The sequence below is a fragment of the Nematolebias whitei genome, chromosome 22, assembly GCF_014905685.2.
Source record: "Nematolebias whitei isolate Nwh7 chromosome 22, NemWhi1, whole genome shotgun sequence".
NCBI lineage: Eukaryota > Metazoa > Chordata > Actinopteri > Cyprinodontiformes > Rivulidae > Nematolebias > Nematolebias whitei.
Window position 1 is genome coordinate 29,437,225 of NC_056519.1, and position 21,589 is coordinate 29,458,813.

At 43.2% G+C, this 21,589-nt stretch overlaps 1 protein-coding gene across 1 annotated transcript in view; it reads left to right on the plus strand.

The window, feature by feature from the left end:
* LOC119428361 (interferon regulatory factor 5) overlaps nt 1–8,332 on the plus strand; it is a gene marked incomplete at its 5' end in the record, with an annotated part of 40,971 nt that extends 32,639 nt beyond the window's left edge. Inside the window, 2 exon segments of the mRNA XM_037696037.1 lie at nt 7,385–7,774; nt 7,843–8,332. Of these exon segments, the coding sequence (XP_037551965.1) occupies nt 7,385–7,774; nt 7,843–8,213 (761 nt within the window).
* Nucleotides 8,333–21,589: the final 13,257 nt, after the last annotated feature.

Genomic DNA, 21,589 nt, shown 5'->3' on the forward strand with positions numbered 1-21,589 from the left:
ATGAGTGCCCGGGTGTTTGCAACTTTTTCAGAAAAGAAATGGAGGAAGTTTTCACACAGCTCAGTTGAGGCTTCTAGAGGTGATGGTTCACTGAGGTGTAGAACTGAGTTCAGGGTGGAAAAAAGGGCTCGAGGGTTGTGGGAGTTTGAGGTAATTATCGCAGAAAAGAACTTTGATTTGGCAGCTTTAACTGCCTTCTGATAATGACGCCAACTCTCCTTTAGGATTTGAAAAGAAACCTGCAGCTTGTCTTTCCTCCACCTGCGTTCTGCTCTCCTACACTGCTGTCTAATGGCTTGAGTGACGTCATTAAGCCATGGTTCTGATAAAAGTTTTGTTTTCCTGGTTTTAACGGGAGCAACACGACCCAGAATATTTAAGCAAACAGAGTTAAGCTGAGAGGTTAGCTCCTCGGTGGAGAGAGACAATGAGAACTGATCGATCCTCTCAGAGCTAAAAGCTTCAGTAAAACGTGCAGCAGTGAAACGGTTAATGGCGCGTGAAGTACGAGCAGAATCACATGACGTAGCAGTAGGACAAGGCGGGATGATATCAAACAAGACAGGCATGTGGTCTGAGAGAACGTTGTCACCGATTACCAAATTACAAACAGAGACATCACGTGGTAAAATGAGATCCAGAGTGTGACCGTGTTGTTGGGTGGGACCATTTACATGTTGAGTTAAATTAAATGAGTCCAACAAATCAAGGAAGTCCTTCACTAACGGCTTTTCCTGACAACAGACGTGAATATTAAAGTCACCAACGATAATAAAGTGATCATATCTTGGTGTGATGTAAGCCAGAAAATCGGAGAATTCACTTATGAAGTCCTTGGAACGAGGGGGGCGATAAACAATCGCGCACAGAACGGGAGGAGAATGTCCGAGTTCAAAAGCACTCAGCTCAAAACTGGAGCAGGGCATGAGGGTGGACAACTGTTTGCAGGAAAAGTTTGATTTAAATACAGTTAATATTCCACCACCCCGCCGGCCTGATGGCTGCGGGGCATTAAAACACAGACAGTCAGGAGGTAAAAGTTCCACCAAGGCGCTTGAATCACCCAAAGGCAACCAGGATTCCGTGAGAAAAAGAAAATCTAGTCCCTCGTCGTTAAAAAAGTCATTTAGGATAAAAGTCTTGTTGGCAACAGACCTTGTGTTGATGAGGCACGTCCTGATCTGGTCCGACACAGAACCAGCCATGGTGGGGGTGGTGCGCGCCAACGGTTGCAGATTTTTAAAAACAGCGCCTCCAGGACGGTCCAAGCACCGGGCCGGTAGACAACACCCATATCTTCCCTGATCCGGCCACGTAGGAAGCTGGCTGTGGAAACGTTGACCACGCAGAGCTTTGAGTTTTACCAGCCGGCCGGCACATTTTCCCCAGCGTCTGAAGCGATATCTCCGAGAAGGCAGGCTTGGGGCCCAGCGTAAACAAGCAGGCACGTCTGCCAGAAGGGGTGGAAGAGGGGAGGGTCCTGAGTCACGATCAAAATGGTCCGAATCAGCGACTGCAGATACAGACAATCGAAGATCGAGGAGCGGTTGTCGGTCATACACAAGCAGCGAGTTGAGATCCCAGACAAAAAACGAAAAAAGCAGAAATAATCCAAACAGTATCGTCAGAGGTAGATTGCAGGCCATGTACACGGGCGCCATCTTACCGGAAGATTTTGCTTTTGAAAACTTTAATTCCTGTTTTTCTGGATGTAAATCACATTTTTTGGATGATTGTTTCCTCTGGTATCAGATACTGTGCAGCTGGTAGGATTTTTACTGAAACTTTTTAAGTTTTGGACATTTGTTATGATACATAACCATGGCAACAAGGCAGTTTTCTACAACCAACAGCAGCTGATTATCATCTCAAAAGTTCAAATAATATCTCAACTGCAGCCCCAAATCTCAAATGAGTTGAAAAGATGTTCTGTGGACGCACTCTCATCTACCTGCCAGCTGTGCTCGAGTGCCTGGCCACTAAGATCCTGGAACTAGCAGGAAACACTGCTCATAACAGCAGAAGGACAGGATTGTCCCTCAACGCCTACAGTTGGCTGTACACAGCGACAAGGAGCTCGGCAGACTGCTGGGAGGAGTGCCCATCGCTCTGGGAGCTCTGCCCAACATTCGGGCGCTCCTACATCCTGGAGGAACCAAGAGGCCAGCCGAGTCTGGGACTCTGGGTGGACGGATCGGACGGCATCTGCTGCCAGTTTCTTAGGATCCACTGTGGGATGGACCTTTACATGAGATCCTTCCTGCCTACAGCCATCAGTATCTATAACATCTCTTAATGAAATGAGGATAACGAGTTACAACAACAAATTATTTTCCTTTGGGATTAATAAAGTATTTTTGAATTGAATTGATCTGGACAGGTCGCCAGTCCATCACAGGGTAGATATTATTTATACAACCATCCATTATCTTTACCCGCTTATTCCATTTTGGGTCACGGGGGTCACCGGTGCCCATGTCCGGCAATCACTGTGCGAGGGGCGGGGTACACCCTGGACAGGTCGCAAGTCCATCACAGGGCCACATAGAGCCAAACGAGACAAACAACCATTCACTCTCTCACTCACACCTAGGGACAATTTAGAGTTACCAATCAGCCTAACATGCATGTTTTTGGTCTGTGGGAGGAAACCGAAGCACCCGGAGAAAACCCACGCATGCATGGAGAGAACATGCAAACTCCACCCAGAAAGGCCCCTGGACCGGGGTTTGAACCAGGGACCTCCTCGCTGAGAGGCAGCAGCTCTACCAGTTGCGCCACTGTGCTGCATTTATACAACTAGTCACACTTAAAGAAAATATCTAGTGGTTAGCCTAACCTGCATGTTATTGGACTATGGAAGAAAACCCATACAAGGAGAACATGCTAATTGCACACAGAACAAACTCACCAGGGGGTTAATCCTGCTTCCTCTCTTGATGCAAGGCAGCTGCACCATTGTGCAGCCCACATTGATTCCCCAAAAAACCGTATCCACTTCTAAGCAAGTTCTAGTTCATTTTGATTCCAATAATAATTAAAGCTGCAAGCAGCATTGGAGGCCCTCGCAGCAAAGCACCGCTCCTGCCTTATGGTGACCGAGGAAGCTCCAGCTAGTCCACCTAGTCACCATCGCGAATGCTCTTGAGCCAATATCGCATGCGTTCACCACAAGGCACATTTCCCGAATCTTCGACATTGCCTTCCGTCCATCTCGTTACTTTTCCAGCTGCAGGTCTTACAAGTATATGAGAAATTTGACCTTCCAGTCAGGAGTTATGGTGACTTCCTTTTTTGTGACAAATGTTTGACAAGCACTTCTTTCATGCTTTTCAACATGTCATGTGTGGTAATCAACAGTTAGCGAACAAAGTTTCAGTCTAATATCTTACACAGTGCCAAGCTGGAAGTGTCATCCAAGACAGTTTTTTCTTTGATTAGGTGAGGCTTAAGTTATGTCATGAATCAACAATACCAATGTGTCTACAAGTGCTCACTGATGAAGCACAAAACCTCAGGTTCAGATTGGATGATATTTCACTGAGATATAACTCTTGGAATAATCTAGGGGTGCACTTGAGTCATATGTTAAACCACAATATCACTGTGTCTAGACGTGGTCACTGATTATGCACCAAAATTCTGGTTGAGATTGGATGATGTATCACTGAGATAAAACTGTTAGAATAGTCTAGGGGTGCGCACTTGAGTCAAATGGTAAAGAACAATATCAATGTGTCTATAAGTGCTCACTGATCACGCACATAAATTTTGGTGCAGATTGGATAATACAGTGAACCCTGGTTTTTCGCGGGGGTTACGTTCCAAAAAGAACCCGTGATAGGCGAAATCCGTGAAGTAGTAACATTTTTTTTTTTTTACAATTATACAATGAAATACTCCATAATACATTCAAACCAAAGAACAAAAACTTTTTACAGGCCCAAGCATTTGTTTAACAAATAAAAGTACTGTATAAATGTTTTTTTACAAATAACTACTATAACTACTGAGACTGTTTAGCCAATCAGAATGTAGAACACAATGCATGATGCAAATCCGTGAAGCAGCGAGACCGTGAAAGGTGAACCGCATTATAGCAAGGGTTCACTGTATATGATTGAGCTATACCAGTTTGAATAAGCTAGGGGCACACGAGTCAAATGTTAAACAACAATACCAATATGTCTAGAAATGCTCACAGATGATGTACCATAAAGCTGGTGCAGATAGGATAATGTATCATTGAGATATAACTGTTGGAATAATCTAGGGGGCGCACTAGAGTCATATGTTAAACCACAATATCAACGTGTCTAAAAGTCCTCACTGATGATGCACAATAAATCTGGTGTAGATCTGATGTTTTATCACTGAGCTATAACTGTAGGAATAATGTAGGTTGCGCTGTGGAGGCTATTGGCCACTTATCGTGTTCAAGGGGCAGATAATGATCAATCGTATTGATTTTGGTGCACCTTGGCTGAAATCTGTGCAATTTAGAGCCCAACTTATTGCAACGGCATTACGTCTTACTTCGCCATGTCGCGACGCCCACATCCTCAAGCAAAAACGGTTTGCGCTTTAAAGCAAATCAGACTATATTATCTGTCTTCTAACACAGGATCGTCCTGATTAGGTCAATGGTGTCAAAGAGGGAGCATTCAAAGTTAAAAAAGAGACTTCCTGTTCTGAGGGGGCGGGGCTTTGATGACGTCAAAATATGACCACAGTGGATCGTCGGACATCCAACAGGAATGAGTCATGCCAAGTTTCATGCATTTCGGTCTTTTAATGTGAAAGTTATAGTGTTTGGAAATTTCATGGCGTGAAGCGAAACTTTGAGGCCTGGCCACACCCCTTTAACATATACGAAAACGCAAGCTTTAGATAACTTTTACTCTCCTATGTCTTAAGAGCATATCAACCAAGTTTAAAGGCAATCCTTCATAATTCCTAGGAGGAGTTTGTTAAAATTCACAATTAGAAACGCCCAAAAATGACCCTTTGACCCAAAATGGCTGACTTCCGAAGATACTTATGTTCACAGAGTTTCAAAATTATCGTTCAAAAAATGGCTTGGGGCTGAGATTTTAAAATATTCTAGGGGGCACTGTGGAGGCTATTGGCCACTTATCATGGCTTCCGGTTCAAGGGGTGGATAATGATCGATCAAACTGATTTTGGTGCACCTTGGTTCAAAACTGTGGAATTTAGAGCCAAACGTATGGCGACGGCGTTATGTCTTACTTCGCCACGCCGCCCACATGCTCCATCCCAAACTGTTAGTGTTGGAAAGCAAGTTACACCAACATGTCTTCGGTCACTGAACACACTATCATGCTGATCAGGTAACGGGTCAGATAGGGATCGTTCAATGTAAGACTATACTTCTTGTTGACAGGGGGTGTGGCTTAAGTGATGTCATGATTTGACCATTCAGTCTTGCAGGGGACCGGATGTGGATCAATCACTGAAGGTTTGATATTTCAGACAGTTTTCGTGTAGGAGCTATTAGCGTTTCGTTTTTCATGGCGAGATGTCAAACTTTGAGGTCTGGCCCCGCCCCTTCAACATGCTCCGAAACTAACCATTTAGATAAGTTTGCGTCCACTGTGGAGTTTTATCAAACTTTGTTGTTCAATAAAATTTAGCAGACTGAGAACTTTGTTAAAAAACACGTAGCAAGGTTTATTTCTCTTCTGCAGAAGGGAAAACACATGAAACGAAAACGCAGCCCAAGAGTTCTTGTGTGTTCTCCAAAAACCATGAGCAGTACGGCTTCATTTATACACCTTCACACGTAACATGTTTTGACACAACAGGCGCTCATTTGCAATCTTATCAGAGTAAAAACAGACAGTACGTTTGTGGTCAGTGACTGGTTCTGGAGCTGAGTTTGAGAAACAGAAGTTAAAAGGTTTCACACTGATGTTGAAGGGGTTTAGCTGCTACAGTTTTAGATAAGCTTTAACAGAGTTTGATATAAAGTAAATGACTAATAAGAGTGATGATAAAATTGATGAACAAAATAAACTGGTATCAATGTTTTCATTTCCACAAAGTACAGATCCTTTCTGAGACTCAGAGCTAAAACTGCAGGCAAACACTTTAATTATCATTTTAAAGTAAACTGTAAATTGTGTAAACATATCAAACTTTTATATTAACAACCCAGAAAATATCAACACCACCATGCCTTTTGACCAAAATAGCCAAGTTTGAAACCGATTGAGCGAAATCCGTAGGAAGAGTTTGTTCAAATGCGGAGGTTGTAAATTGTCAAAAAGGTGTGAAAATTGGGCCGGCATTCCAAAATGGCCACCTTCCTGTTTATCGTACAATGTTGGTGCCAGAGGGTTTTCTGTGCATATTGGTGAATTGGACAAGCGTACCAAATTTCATGTTTCTATGACAAACTAAGGTTAATGTGGAGGGTATTTTGAAAATTTCTAGGTGGCGCCCTTGAGCCGTTTCTGTTGCGATTTTTGCCACACCCTTAAAATATGTAATTTTTCACCAGTCCTTATGCGTCTGCCAAATTTGGTGACTTTTGGGATATGATAAGGCCTCCAAAACGTCAATTCGTTTGGCGGAAAAAAATTGCAACTCTGGCCTGAACAGAACGATTACAATAGGGCTTCGCAGCGCTTAGCTGCTCGGGCCTAATTACAATAGGCCTTCGCAGCGCTTCGCTGCTCAGGCCTAAAAATGGCACACACCAAACATAAAAACAAACAGATGTACTGTGAAACCTCAGACCTGAGTTGGGTGGTTAAATGGACTGTAAATGCTAAATGGACTGTACTTATATAGCACCTTTTCTATCTATTCAAGACACTCAAATCGCTTTACACTACAAACTGTGCCCTCATTTACCCATTCATACAGCACTCTATTAGATCTCTACAAAGCTAATTGAACAAATCATTCTAAAGAGATTAATCAGAGCTTTATCACATTCATACACCAATGGGACACACATCGGAGGCAATGAGGGGTTCAGTGTCTTGCCCAGGACACTTCGGCATGTGACTGTTGGTGGATTTGAACCCTCAACACTTGCATTGAAGGACGACTGCTCTAACCACTCAGCCACAGCCGCCCCTGGTTAGGGTTGATACCTTGAATCTTCTGTTCCCATTTAACGTGGACTCGAGTTGATTGCTTGTTTCAGAATATTTCTGTGGATCTGAGTGTCAGTAGGTTATGCAGGATTTAAAGTGTGACCTGTTCCTTCACCTGGGCATTCCACCCACCTGACCGAGGGGCATAGTTAAAGGTGTTTGCCATCAGAAATTATCCTTTGTTGTAAGTCAGTTGTTTTGTTCTCAAGATGAAATGATAATACTACCTCTAACCTTCTCATTTCTTGTTGCTGTAGTAACAGATCTGGACCTGAAGTTCCTGTACAGGGGGCGGACGATGGGCTCCCTTACAGTCAGTAATCCCCAGGGTTGCCGTCTTTACTACGGACACCTGGAACCAACCCCGGAGCAAGTGGACTTGTTTGGGCCTGTGACTTTGCAGCAGGTCCTGTTTCCAGGCACATCTGAAATCCAGAACCAGAAGCAGCGGTTCTACACCGAGGCCCTTCTGGATGTAATGGACCGAGGTCTTATCCTGGAGATCCAAGAACAGGACATTTATGCAATTCGCCTCTGTCAGTGCAAGGTGTTCTGGTCAGGACCAGGCATGCCAGAACAGGGACCATCAAATCCAATAGAGAGAGAGAGGAAGCTTAAAGTGTTCAGCCTCAACGACTTCCTGCAAGGTCTGTTTTCTCCAAATATTTTTGATTTCCTGACCCATGAGTTTCACAAACATTATTCTGCTCTTCAGGCCTCATCCTGTTTCAGAGGGGAGAAGCTCCAAACCCTCCACCTTTTGAGGTGTTCTTCTGTTTTGGAGAAGACTGGCCTGACAAGAAACCAAAAGAGAAGAAACTCATCATTGTCCAGGTGGTTCCAGTGGTGGCTCGGATCTTGACAGAGATGTTTTCTGGAGAACTGAACTGGTCCACAGAAAGCATCCGGCTACAAATCTCAAATCCTGATGTGAAGGACCAGACAGTGGAGCAGTTCAAAGAGCTACAAAGGCTCCTGCAGACCCAGCTTGGAACCCAGGGGCCCTGGGGTTCCGGTGTTCCCCCAGGGGCCCTGAATGTTCCCATGAACAATGCATCCATTGGTTTCTCACTGGGGAATAGCTGAAAATAGTTCTGCCCCATAATCAGTTCTGAACTGGTCCTAAAGAGTTCATATCAAAACTGCTAGAATTGTTTCCAAAGAATCTGAATACTGATTGATCAAAAACATTAAATATAACAGCAATGCCACAAACAATTTTCTTTTTTAAAAGTTCAGCTTTATCTGTTTCCTCGGAATGTTGCACTCCGTGTTACAGAAATGTTTCAAGATAGCGCATATTAGAGCTGGGCGATATCTCGATATTTTTAAAATATCGAGATCCTTCTTTTTTTTTTTGGCGATATAAGTTGAGCTATCTTGATATAAAACGACATAGTTTTATACTTGGAAATCCTGCCGTCTTCTTTCTCCCAGGCGGCCCCCTTCCTTCTAGAATCAGAATCAGTTTATTATTGCCATGTCAATGAACGAGGTTCACAAACTAGGAATTTGCTTCGACATAAGGTGCGAATAGTAATAAAGTAAAATAAAGTAAAAATAAAGTAAAAATGAGAACATTACATAAGACATAAGACCTGTGTACACCCACAAATAAAGTAAAATTAAAAACATAACATAAACATGTGTACACCCATACAATAGAAAACAATAAAAAAGCTTAGAAAACAGTACAAATGGAGTATTCAGTTATAATACAGATGTAATGTGACCAAAGCAGAAATTATGAGGTAGCATTATGAGTGTTCAGGAGTCCAACAGCAGAGGGGAAGAAACTGTTCTTATGGCGGGAGGTTCTGGTCCGTATGGACCAAAGCCTCCTGCCTGAGGGGAGTGGTTCGAACAGTCTGTGTGCAGGGTGAGCAGGGACAGCTGTGATCCGACCTGCTCGCCTCACAGTCCTGGAGACGTACAGGTCGTGGAGAGATGGAAGGCTGCAGCCTTCTCAGCTGAGCGCACAACATGCTGCAGTCTGAGTCTGTCCCTGGCAGTGGCCCCGGCGTACCACACCGTGATGGAGGAGCTGAGGATGGACTCGATGATGGCCGTGTAGAACTGCACCATAAGCTTGGCCGGCAGCTTGGCCTTCTTCAGCTGTCGCAGGAAGTACAGTCTCTGCTGGGCCTTCTTGATGAGGGAGCTGATGGTCGGCTCCCACTTGAGGTCCTGGGTGATGGTGGTGCCGAGGAACCGATAAGAATTCTACCTCCTCGAACACACACAGCCCTCAGCCGCGCTCCCCCTCCCCTTCCTGCTTCTTCAAGAGGTGGGCGGGCAAGAGGAGATGTTTAGCAGAAGTCAACACAGCAGTTGAGCGTATGTGAACTGCAGGTCTGACAGAACTGTCTCCTTCCTTGAAGCAAACTACGGTTCAGAGCTCATTTAGCTGTGCTCTGTGCCTTTTAGAGGAACACGGAGAAGAAGCGCAACATTAATAAATCAACAGTTTATCATATCACTAACGATACGGTCCTTAGCGGCTAACAAGACAACGCTTTAGCCATCGTGTTCAACAGCCGACGGGACCGTTTCTTTAGCGATATGATAAACTGCTGATTTATTAATGTCGCACTTCCTCTCTGTGTTCCTCTAAAAGGCACACAGCGCAGCTAAATGAGCTCTGAACCGTGGTTTGCTTCAAGGAAGGAGACGGTTCTATCGGACCTGCAGTTCACACACACTAACGTGAAGGCGGCACAGCTGAATGAACTATATAGCTCCTTTCTGTCTTATCAAGATACTCAAAACTCTTTACAACACAATCTGTGCCTCATTTACCCATTCAAACAGCACTCTACTAAATCTCTACAAAGACTAATCAGAGCTTTATCACATTCATACACTGATGGGACACACATCAGAGGCTATGAGGGGTTCATTGTCTTGCCCAGGGGCTCTTTGACATGTGACTGCTGGTGGAATCGAACCCCCCAGCTCTCCCATTGGAGGACGACTGCTCTAGCCTTCCACAGCTGCCCCCAGCTGAAGAGGATCATTGTTTAATATATGTAAATAAATGTCTAAAAAATAAACTATTTAATATATTTAAATTGTTTATTTTTAGGCATTTATTTTGTACAGTTACAGCTGTTAATAAATTTCAGTTCAATTCAGTTTATTTATATAGTACCAAATCACAACAAAGTTGTCTCAGGGCACTTTACAGAAACATTCACATAAAAGCCAATTAGTAAAGTTCTTTATCTAAGGAATCCAGCAGACAAGTAGAATCTTGGCTTCATTGCAGTCTCCCATCCTGAGCAAGCACAGTGGCAACAGTGGAAATAAAAAACTCCCTTTAAAAAGGAAGAAACCTCCAGCAGAACCAGGCTCAGGACAAGCGGCCATCTGCTTTGACCGGCTGGTAAATGATAAATGGTAAATGGACTACTTATATAGTGCCTTTCTGTCTTATTTCAACATACTCAAAGCGCTTTACACTACAATCTTTGTCCTCATTTACCCATCCACACCACTCTACTAGATCTCTACAAAGCTAATTGAACAAATCATTCTAATGAGACTAATCAGTGCTTTAGATCACATTCATACACGGATGGGACACACATCAGAGGCTATGAGGGGTTCAGTGTCTTGCCCAGGGACACTTCAGCATGTGACTGCTGGTGGATTCGAACCCCCAACTCTCGCATTGGAGAACGACTGCTCTAACCACTCAGCCACAGCCGGCAAAACTTTGACTCAAATATATTTTTGTTATTTATGGAAAGAAAATTATCTATATATATATATCGTATATTGCGATTTTTGTAAAAATATTGAGATATTTATTTTGGTCCATATCACCCAGCCCTAGTGCATATACATAGCTAACCCGGGGACCACTACTCTGCTTGCTGAACAGTTGTTAAATCTTAGCTTGTGCGTTTGGATCCTCAGTTGTTCTGTACATCACCTCCCAAGCATAGACAGTTGTTTTAAACACTGTTACTCAATAGGTTTGACTGAACCCAAAAAAAGTCGTCAGGTCCTCTGGACGGGTTCAAAAATTAAAACTGTAGGAACGTTTCGTCTTTCATCCAAAACACTTCTTCATTCTTCTTCTCAAGACTGAAAAAGTATTTTGGATGAAAGAGGAAACGTTTCAAAAAATTTTTAGTTTTTTGAATCCATCCAGAGGACCTGAGTTTTTTTTGTTGTTTTTTTCTACCTGGATTATTGAGCATGCATCAGGAGGTTTTGACTGAGAGTTTTTTTTTAAAGCCTGAGAGAAGTTTCAGACTAATTTCCACAGATGTAATCCTGTTATAACCTCTGATCTTCGTTGGTCTTGGTCTTTATATTTCTCTTGCTGTGATCTTGTAGAGCCGTCCAGATCAACAGTTCTCCAGACTTCCTGATGGTCTTTTTCAATTCAGTTTCAATTCAATTTATTTATACATTGCCAAGTCACAACAGAAGTCATCTCAGGGCACTGAACAGAAACATTCATATACAGTAGTCCTTCGCTACTTAGCAGTTTGACTTTAGCAGACTCGCTCTTTCACGGTTTTTCAAAGCAAGATTGGACATGACACACAATTAGCTGATTGATGGATGAGCCGCATGAACAGCATGGATTGTTTATTTAAAATATATATATTTTTTAATGATTTAGCATCTGCTGCACAGCCCACAGGTGCAGGGAGAAGCTACCTCCTGCAGCGTGTCATGATCTTCGCTCTCTGCCTCCTGCCAGCACTCTCTGCCACGCCCACTTTTCTGTTGTAATCATACTTAATAATTTTTCTGTTCATTTTTGTTTATTTAAACAAAATTCAGCAAATATGTGTTATTTTTGCTTATTCTGCTAACTTAGGCTTGTTCTTCCATTTCAGCTACATTTCAGCATGTTTTAGCTCATTTCAGCTGTTTTTCAACAATAAGCAATCACACTGCATTTTCACAGGAAATGCAATTTCTCTAGTTAAACTTTAAATCCTAAATATGTCAATTTCTGCTCGTGCTGCAGCAGTTTTGTGAAGGGTTAACTCTGCTCTCTGGCTGCAAAGATCGACTTTTGTCTCCCAACTTAAAATTCAAGTATAACACATCGTAAAATCGTCATAATCACAAAATATAAAAGTGTTAAGTTATTTTTAATTATTTTAGAACTTATATGTTGAGTTGTTAAAGTGTAATTGATTAAGAAGTACATTTCTGCTCCGTGCTGCAGAGCTGCGTGAAGGGTTAACCTTTCATGTCCTGCTGCACTTCTCTACAATTTAAATTTAAATACTGTTTTTACATAAAAAATCCAGCATGGATTGTTTATTTAAAATATTACAGTATTTAAATTTAAATTGTTTATTTACACAGAAGGAGGGAGATTGGGAGGTGATGAGTAGTGATTGCAGCGAAGAAGTGGGCTGGCAGAGAGCGGAGATCATGGCGTTCTGTCATGATTCACGCCTGTGAGGTTAGATTTTCTATCACCCTGTGCACTGCTTGGTGTCTTTGGATCCTTCTCTTCTGGCTGCATGTAGGTTTAAGGTTGTCTTCACTGATCAAACCGGTTTGTCTTCACTGTAGCACCTACAGCTCTGATTATCTTTCAATTAGCTGCACCTGTCTCTGCACCCTTTATAAGTCAGACTCACACAGGGTGATTGCCAGACCTGAGCCGGTTTGAGTCTGACGTTGAGGGAGGTGCGGCGTGTGATAATTTAAAACAATTTACTAATACCAGCTGAATGGTTAAAAATTTGAAATTGAAAACAAAATAAGAAAATGAAGATAAAGAAATAAAGAATCTTTGAGTGTCTGGAATTCGACGTCGAGGGAACACCCAGGACGCTATTGGTAAATCCCATAGACTGGTGAAGGAACTCTGGATAAAGACTACAGCGGGTAGGCACAGCTGTGCTGTGAATGGGCCAGAGAGGGAAAGTAGTGTAGGTAATGAGAGTGAGGTGCGTAGTGATAATTCATGTAGTGAGAGGATGAGTCCAAAAAGAGGAAATTCTTCGGTGGTGGCAGATGCAGTAAAGAAGGGAAGGGTAGTGACAAACTGGGATGAGTCTGAAGTAGAAATGGAGAGGGAGGTAAAGGAGTTCAAAGTCTTTGATAGAGTCAATGAGGAGAAGGGACTTCAATTAATCAACCCAGTTAAGCTATCCACTATTTTGAAGAATCAAGTGGGAGACATTACAACAGCAAAAATTCTGAGAGATGGAAACTTGTTGATTATTTGCAACACAGAAGAACAAAAAGACAGAGCATGTAGGCTGAGAGAGGTGGGAAAGTGTAAAGTGACAAGTGTGAGCCTTGTACAAGAAGGGAATAGGTGGAAGAAAGGAGTGATTTGGGGGATCCCGGTTGAAGTCTCAGTTGAGGAAATAAAATCAAATGTTAGAGGGGGAGAGTTAAAGATGTGAGAAGGCTCCAAAGTTTTAAAAATGGAGAGAAAAGGAACAGTGAAAGCATTTTGCTAGAATTTGATGAAGAAACACTTTCCAGGAAAAGTCTATTTAGGGTTTATGGCCTACAGTGTGAGAGAATGTGTCCCACGTCCACTTAGGTGTGTAATTGTCAAAGATTTGGCCGTACAGCTCAGACATGTAAAGGAAAGAGAAGGTGTGCACGGTGTGGAGAAGATCACGAACATAAAAAGTGCAATAAGGGCAGACAACCAAAATGCTGCAGTTGTGGTGGAAGCCACAGTGTGGTGTATGGAGGCTGTGAAGTGATGAAGAGGGAGGTACAGGTCCAACAGGTCAGAGTATGCAACAAAAGCCTGGTATCCACAGGTCTGGTTCTTGTTGTAGCCTGTTGTGGCCGGTTCTGGTGGGACCTCTATTTTTCTGTCTCCACTTTGCCTATAGTTCCCGTTTAGTGGGCGGATTGTTCACCTCTAGTGGGCGGATTATTAATATCAATGCACCTTACCAGCTGGTGGCGGTAGTGCTACATTAAGCTCTTTTCTAAGCACCACTAACATGTATTAGAAGAAGAAGAGCCAGAAAACAACACACAACCAAAACGGATGACCTCGATGAACTTGAAGCAGAACCAGCCGCACAGCCCGTCCTGGTCGCTGTCCCACAATATGGAGAGCAGGGCCGAGGTGTCAGAGATGCTCTGATGGAGTACCTCATGAGCTGTAACTTATCCTAATTCCACCCCTTAATCTTTTTTACCTCCCCAGCCTTCTTTAGATACAAGTGAACGTTAAAGTGTTGATTTGAAAATAAACATGGATTAATAATTATTCTTGATTTTTTAATGTACAGACATGCCTTATTACCAGGTTCGTGGAAAAATGGCAAAACAAACACTTCTGCTGTGCTTCTATCACATATGCTGCGTTTTTTAGCGGCTGTAGTTTTAGAAAAACTCTTTTACTCTTTAATTTTTGTTTTTAACAAAGAACCAAAACCTACAACAAGAACTTTATATTTGTTTATGCATATATACATTCATCTATTTTAATATTTATATATATATATATATATATGTCTTCTTGGGCGCTGTACAGGTCTGTCGTGGTGAAGAGAGAGCTGAGTCAAAAGGCGAAGCTCTCAATTTACCGATCGATCTACGTTCCCACCCTCATCTATGGTCACGAGCTTTGGGTTGTGACCGAAAGAATGAGATCTCGGATACAAGCGGCCGAAATGAGTTTTCTCCGCAGGGTGTCTGGGCTCTCCCTTAGAGACAGGGTGAGAAGCTCGATCATCCGGGAGGGACTCGGAGTAGAGCCGCTGCTTCTCCACATAGAGAGGAGCCAGTTGAGGTGGCTTGGGCATCTGTTTAGGATGCGTTCTGGACGCCTCCCTGGTGAGGTGTTCCGGACACGTCCCACCGGAAGGAGGCCCAGAGGAAGACCCAGGACACGCTGGAGGGACTATGTTTCTCGGCTGGCCTGGGAACGCCTCGGGATTCCCCCGGAAGAGCTGGCCCAAGTGGCTGGGGAGAGGGAAGTCTGGGCCTCCCTACTTAGGCTGCTACCCCCGCAACCCGACCCCGGATAAGCGGAAGAAAATGGATGGATGGATGGATGGATGGATGGATATATGTCTTCAGCCAGATACTTCTTCAGATCCCTTGTAAGACAGACTGCTACAAGAGATCCTTCCTGCCCACAGCCATCAGCATCTAGAACAACTCTTTAATGAAACCAGGATGATGAGTTACAACATTTAATTTCCCTCTGGGATTAATAAAGTCTTTTTGTAATTTGATTTGTATATATGTATGCATGCATATATGTATATATATATATATATTATGTACATTACATAATAACCTACATTTGATTTGACATTTGTAGTGAACTAGGCCTGAAGGTCAAAACCTTGACCTTATGCACCATATGGGACAGAAACTGTCATTTCATTGATTTGAATCCAGAAATACAGGTTGACCCATCCTGAGACTTTCTTTCTTGAAAATTCAAGTGAAAGAACACTCTCTTTTCTATTATCATTACTATTTTACAAATGTTTGATAATCAAAGTGTTTTAGTTCAAACCATTTTAGATGTTGTAGTGAACTAATCATTTTTTATTAACTGTGAAACAGTAATAATGATTTTTAATCCTCATGCAAAGTTAGAATTCATGTTAAGGTCTGTTACAGAGTAATTATGCATTTTCTGATTTTCTGTCTTTGAATGAGCAGTGTAAGTGGTCCAAGGTCGGAGTCAAACGCAGACCAGTTGTTGGAACGAGCTGTCATGTTTTTACATCCTCTCAGACGTAAATAGAGAAGCTGGCACCTGTTGGCACCTGTTTTCCGCCAACTCGTCCAAACATTTCTCTCTCTGTCTCTAAAACATTTTCAATCTGTTCCATAACATTCTTGCTGTTTTTCTGACTCCTAGTGACCTCTTACGTCACAAAACACACCCCTGTCTGGTCGATATTGACCAATCAGAAACTCCCAAATGAACCGGAAATAGAGCTCTTTAAAATGTCGGTACTTCCTAGTTCAAACCAGTGTCGAGAGTCGTGTGGAGTTTCCAGTCGGGTCGAGAGTCGAGTTTGGAGTCGTTGCAGCTCCCGTGCTGGGAAACAGGAAGATCCTGACATGACCACAGAGCTCTTCCGAGTCTTATGGGATTATAACATCTTCCACCTCTGGGTGGAACTCTGACGGACTCCACTCATGTGAAGTCCACTCGTGAGGTGAACCTGTGTCGGACGGAATACCGTCACTACTTCGGACGATTCTCAGCTGTTCCTACGGAAACGCTGAAAGGGTGCGTTGAATGGACTTTTGCCAGGAGACATCTCCAGGTAAAAGAGATTTCTATCACTTAAGTGTACTTGGGGAAGAAGCTGAGAAAAACCCGGAGAGTGCCGTTCTGAATGCTGACACAAAAAAACCCCTCACCCATCTTTTCTCCCTCTAAACTTCATCTTTCCATCTTTAAAATTCTTCTATCAGGTAGAAATCATTCCAGATATTTTAGAAATGTCTGTGTAAAGTTCTCATCCACCGCCGTGTGGTCAATCAAAATTGTACAGCTTGCTAAAATTAGCCATGTTGTTATTTTCCATATTTTGCCAATTAATGTAAATGTGTGATGTGTTAAACTTTGATTCTGTTAATAAATGACCCACTGTCGTTTGGTGAGTCAAAGATAATTAACGTCTCACGTTACATTTCTAAATTCAATGCACATTATATACGGTCCAGAAAAATGAAATAATCCGTTTAATTTATGAATATATCTCATGCATATGTTCATCTACATCTGGTGGCCCGTTACGGGTTCATAAATGGACTGTGTATGCGTGTAATAATTGATTTTACATGTTGGCATGAAAGAAAAAATAGCAGATTCTGCTGTGATGAAAAGTGCAGATTTTGCTGCGATGAAACGCAGCGCAGCTGCGACGCTTGGAGAAAGCGCAGCGTGTTGAGCTGCGATGCTCAGAGACGGCTCACGGAAATGTTAGCAGCTACTGGTGTTTTGAAAGCTGAAATTGTGAGTCAACGTGTCTGTTTGAAAGCTGAAATTGTACGTCTGTTTTGTGTGACAAATTTGCTGAGCTGTGGAAACGCTTTATTCTGTTTAAACCGTGTTCCAGACGCTGTTCTGGTACGGCTCGGTTTTGAAAAGTTCGAACGAGTTGTTTTTAAATGGATGGGAAGACGTTTTGAGACCGGGGCGCCGACTCCGTGCAGCTCAGAGCTTGATTCGTTACATTTTTAACAGAAAATGGTGCATTTTGACAGTTTAAAACACGAAAAGTTGACGGACTTGTTCAGGCTAATGCTAACACACTAGCTGGAAAAACGATCCGTGATTGGTTGAAAACGGCTGAGTTGGGACGCTGTGATACGCTGAGAAGTGAGTGACGTGCCTGCGTCACTTCCTCTGAGTCAGCGTTGTAAGAACGCACCCACGTTGTTGCTCTGTCATTGGTAGATTCAGTCACGTGACCCGGAAATGAAGCTCGTCTTCTTAGGGAATTTCAATCTGTTTTTAAAGTTGAAAAACGCTTTAAAGTTGATTCTGATCCGCTGCTTCGTTTCTTCGAAGCCTAATCGCTGAAATTTTGCCACATTTGAGTTTGAAATCCGTCACTAAATGGTGTTTTTGAACAACGCTAGCCGATGCTAATTTTAAGCTAACAGCTAACGACCGGATGAGTGACGTGTCACGTCACTTCCTCCATGTCAGATTGTAAAGCTCGGTTGCACCGAAGCCTTTCCTGTGCTTAAAATCACTAATTAAAACTTGCCACATGTCCCCAAAAAACTCATGTTCATGCAAAGAAGTCATGCTTGTTGAAACAACGCCACGTTTTAGCTTGAAATACGTTCAGAAATGTTGATTTAACCGAGTTTAGCCGAAGCTAATTTTAAGCTAAGCGGCTAACGACAGGATGTCAACAGAACATCCACAGGAAGTTGTCATACGCTCCTGCTGGTAGAAAGCTAACACTGCCCCCTCCTGGGAAACTTGATATCACAGTTTCACTCCGTTTTTAGGTTATTTTGAGTGGAATTAAACGTGTTTCTTTTCTGTAAGATGAATTTTTGAGTTACTAAACGTTCCTCAAGCTGAATTTTACTGTTATCTTGCATTTAAAAAGTGATTAAGGTATTTATGCAGAAAGGCATTTACCAAAAAACCTTTTTTATTCACTGGTAATTCCTCATGATAGAGGTGCACAATAAAAAAGTAGATACTATTTAAAAGATACAGATACAGATATTCACAGAGTAGAAAAAGTTTACTCATTTGCTGGAAAAGATAATACACGTTTAATTGCTAGATCATTAAATAAGAGTAAATATATCAGAAAAAGAGACTTTTCAGATTTTATTTTACCACCTAAAACAACACATTCTCCTATTTAATTTTTAAATAGCAGATAATGGCAGAAGAAGACGGAAACGGTGAAAACATGACAGGTGTGACAGAAAAAGATTTTGATCCTTATGAGATGAAGGACTGTTTGGAGAAAGCGTTGAAGCTGCTGACAGAATCCTTATATCCATATGATATACAGGTGAACAGCATGAACCCAAAAGAGTTAGTGGACAATCTAATGGAGGTTGCAGGGAGTGTGACCTCTACAGAAATTACAAAGTCAAGTTATGAACAGCTGGCTAAAATTGCAATTTTGCTGAAAGAATCATTCTATGCAGTTGTTGAGAAAGCGGATGACCTTGCAATAAGGTTAGACAGTGAAAAAGTGGTGGTTCAGGAAATTGACGAACACTACCTTCAATTTAAAAGCGAACACGAGGTCCTCATGAGAAAACATTATGAAGAGTTGTTTCAATCACAGCAAGATGCACGTGCAGAAGTTGATTCACTGAACAGCAAAATACAGTTACTTGATGCATCACTATCTGAAGCCAGGGATGCTAAAGATGTGCTTAAAGCACAACTTGACGAATGCAGACTGGTGAAAACGGGATTACTCCAGCAATGTCTGCTTTTACAAAGTGAATGTCGGACATCACAGGAACGCCTGAAAGCTTGTGAGGAGAATCTAGCCACAGCAACAAACAAGATTTCTGACGTGGGGCGGGCTGGTCTGGAACTCAAAGACGAACGAGGTCAGGGTCCGGGTCACCCACAATCACCCCAGAAAGATGCTGTTGCACCTCCTACTCTTAATCCCATTCTGTCACCCCCACCCCCATCTCGGGTGGTAGGGGCAGACCTGCACCGACTTGCACCTCCTACTCTTAATCCCATTCTGTCACCCCCACCCCCATCTCGGGTGGTAGGGGCAGACCTGCACCAATTTGCACTACCAACCACGCAAGTGAGACCGTTGATACTGTCTCCTTCAATGGATGATTTGCAGAAAATCTCAAAATATGTACAACGCTTTGTACCTGGACCGATGGGTTCATCTGGAACAAAAGCGTACCTCAGAGATCTTGCGTTCAGATTGAGAGGTTATCCTAATGCTACGGTTGAAGATAAGATCAGTCTGATAAGGCTCACTTCGGACAGAGAGGTGTTCACCTTCATCGAGCGTCTACCTGAGGCAACGAGAAGGGATTACAACCTTCTGTGTGAAGCTTTGATCAGAGAGTACGACTCCTGCACGGGACCTGCTGGTTTCCCAGCTGCGGACAAGGTCACGCAGGGCAAAACTGAACATCCAAGAGTTTATTACAAAAGAATCTTCCAAGCTTATTTTGGTAACAGAAATGAAACCGGAATGGAGGAAGAAGGTTTTAAGTTTGTTTTCAGCAAAAATCTCCACGCTGATTTTAAACGATCAGTACAAATGATGGCAAATTTCAGAGAAAAATCCATCAGTGAGATTAAACAGTGTGCTGTGAATGTGTTCGAGGCATGTTCTCATGCTAAGACACCCATGGAAGTGTTTCCTGGTGTAAAGGTTAAACCCCTCTATCTTGAACTGGAAGGACGGCGTGCTTCGCCGCCTCCTCCTAAAAAAGTTGAGAAAAAACAGTCTGTTCAAACTAACAAACCGCGTCTTGAAGGTGCACGCTGGGACAAAAAAGCTCCTCTTTCAGAGGATGACCGTGATTATCGTAAAAGGGTTGGGCGTAGGACGCAAAGATATGGGACCCGAGAGGACCCATATAATCAGGGTAAGTACGAAAAGGAACCCCCAAAAGACGTACCTGACCGTCCCCCACCTCAGACGAAACGGACCGAGGCGAAAAAATCACAAAAGTTCCAGAAACAAGGCCCTACAGCTCTGAGCTCGGAAGAGACAGAGAAAATACGCAGGTTGTTAGAAACTTTGAAACACACTGACACGGGAACCCAACCAGGAGCACTATGCAGTAATGTAATCACTATTACATCTGAGGGCGCGAATGACAACATTACAGATGTCGGTGGAACACACCAAGACATTGCTGTTGTTGCCTCAAACAACCCCTCATCGGAAGAGGGGGGGGTAAACACACACACAAACGATGACGAGTCATCGCAAGCTGAACACTCAGAAACAGCTACTGCTGTGCTGACGGTTCAGACAAACCAAGATTACACAGACAAAGCTGAACGCGTGAAGAAGCGTCAGAAAAAACCCAAGAGGTTTCTGTGTAACTTTATCAGAAGGGGGGTCGCCAAAAAGGCGTACCTGTCAGTAACACTCGAAGGTGTCCTCACACACGAAGCACTCCTGGACGGTGGGGCAGACATAACAATTATGTCAGCTAAACTGTTCGAGGAGCTGAGGACAGCCGCTGCCGGTGTTGGCAGAATAATACCTCTCTCTGAATGTGCTATAGAAATGCAGGGTCTCTCAGAGAAGAGAACAACCCTGACAGCTATAGCAATGGTTCACATGCAGGTTGGCAAAATGACACTGTACCACCCGGTACACGTGTCTCGTGTTGACTCATTCCCATTTTTGGTTGGCCAGGATTTTATAAATCGCTTCGACGCGATTATAGATTATGGTGATCAAACAATGTGGACAAAAGTGAGCAAACCACTGCCAATAGATACGTCTCCGGAGTGTAACACAGACTGCCCAACAGCAGGTACCGCGGAAGGCGCAAAGGACTCCTCAGCCGAGGACATGAGCCCGGTGAGTACTCCTCTGACATCATGTGAAACCAAAGAGACCCACCCAGTGGTCCAAACTCTGACCCAACAAGACAGCCTCCTCTGTGAGCTGGAGCAGTCAGAGTCCACCAAACACTACCTACCACTGGTAGTTAAAGGTGTAGAGATCCAAGGGTCCCACACCAACGATGCTGTTCTGTCTAAAACTGAACTGGAACCAACGAGAACTGGTTCACCCGTTTCTCGTTATCCAAAACTTACCACATGCATCCTACATAGGCTCTGACATTTTGGTAAGGTTGGGTGTCCGCGTGGACACCATCAATGAGGTGCTGTGGTCCCTAAAACCAGCCACAAAGGATCCTCCTGTGCTAGACACAGCAAACCTTAAGGCTGGGCAGACCATTCCAGAGGCCTGCCAAGTTGCTAGCAACCAAACCACCACAGTACCACCTCAGGTGATTAACCT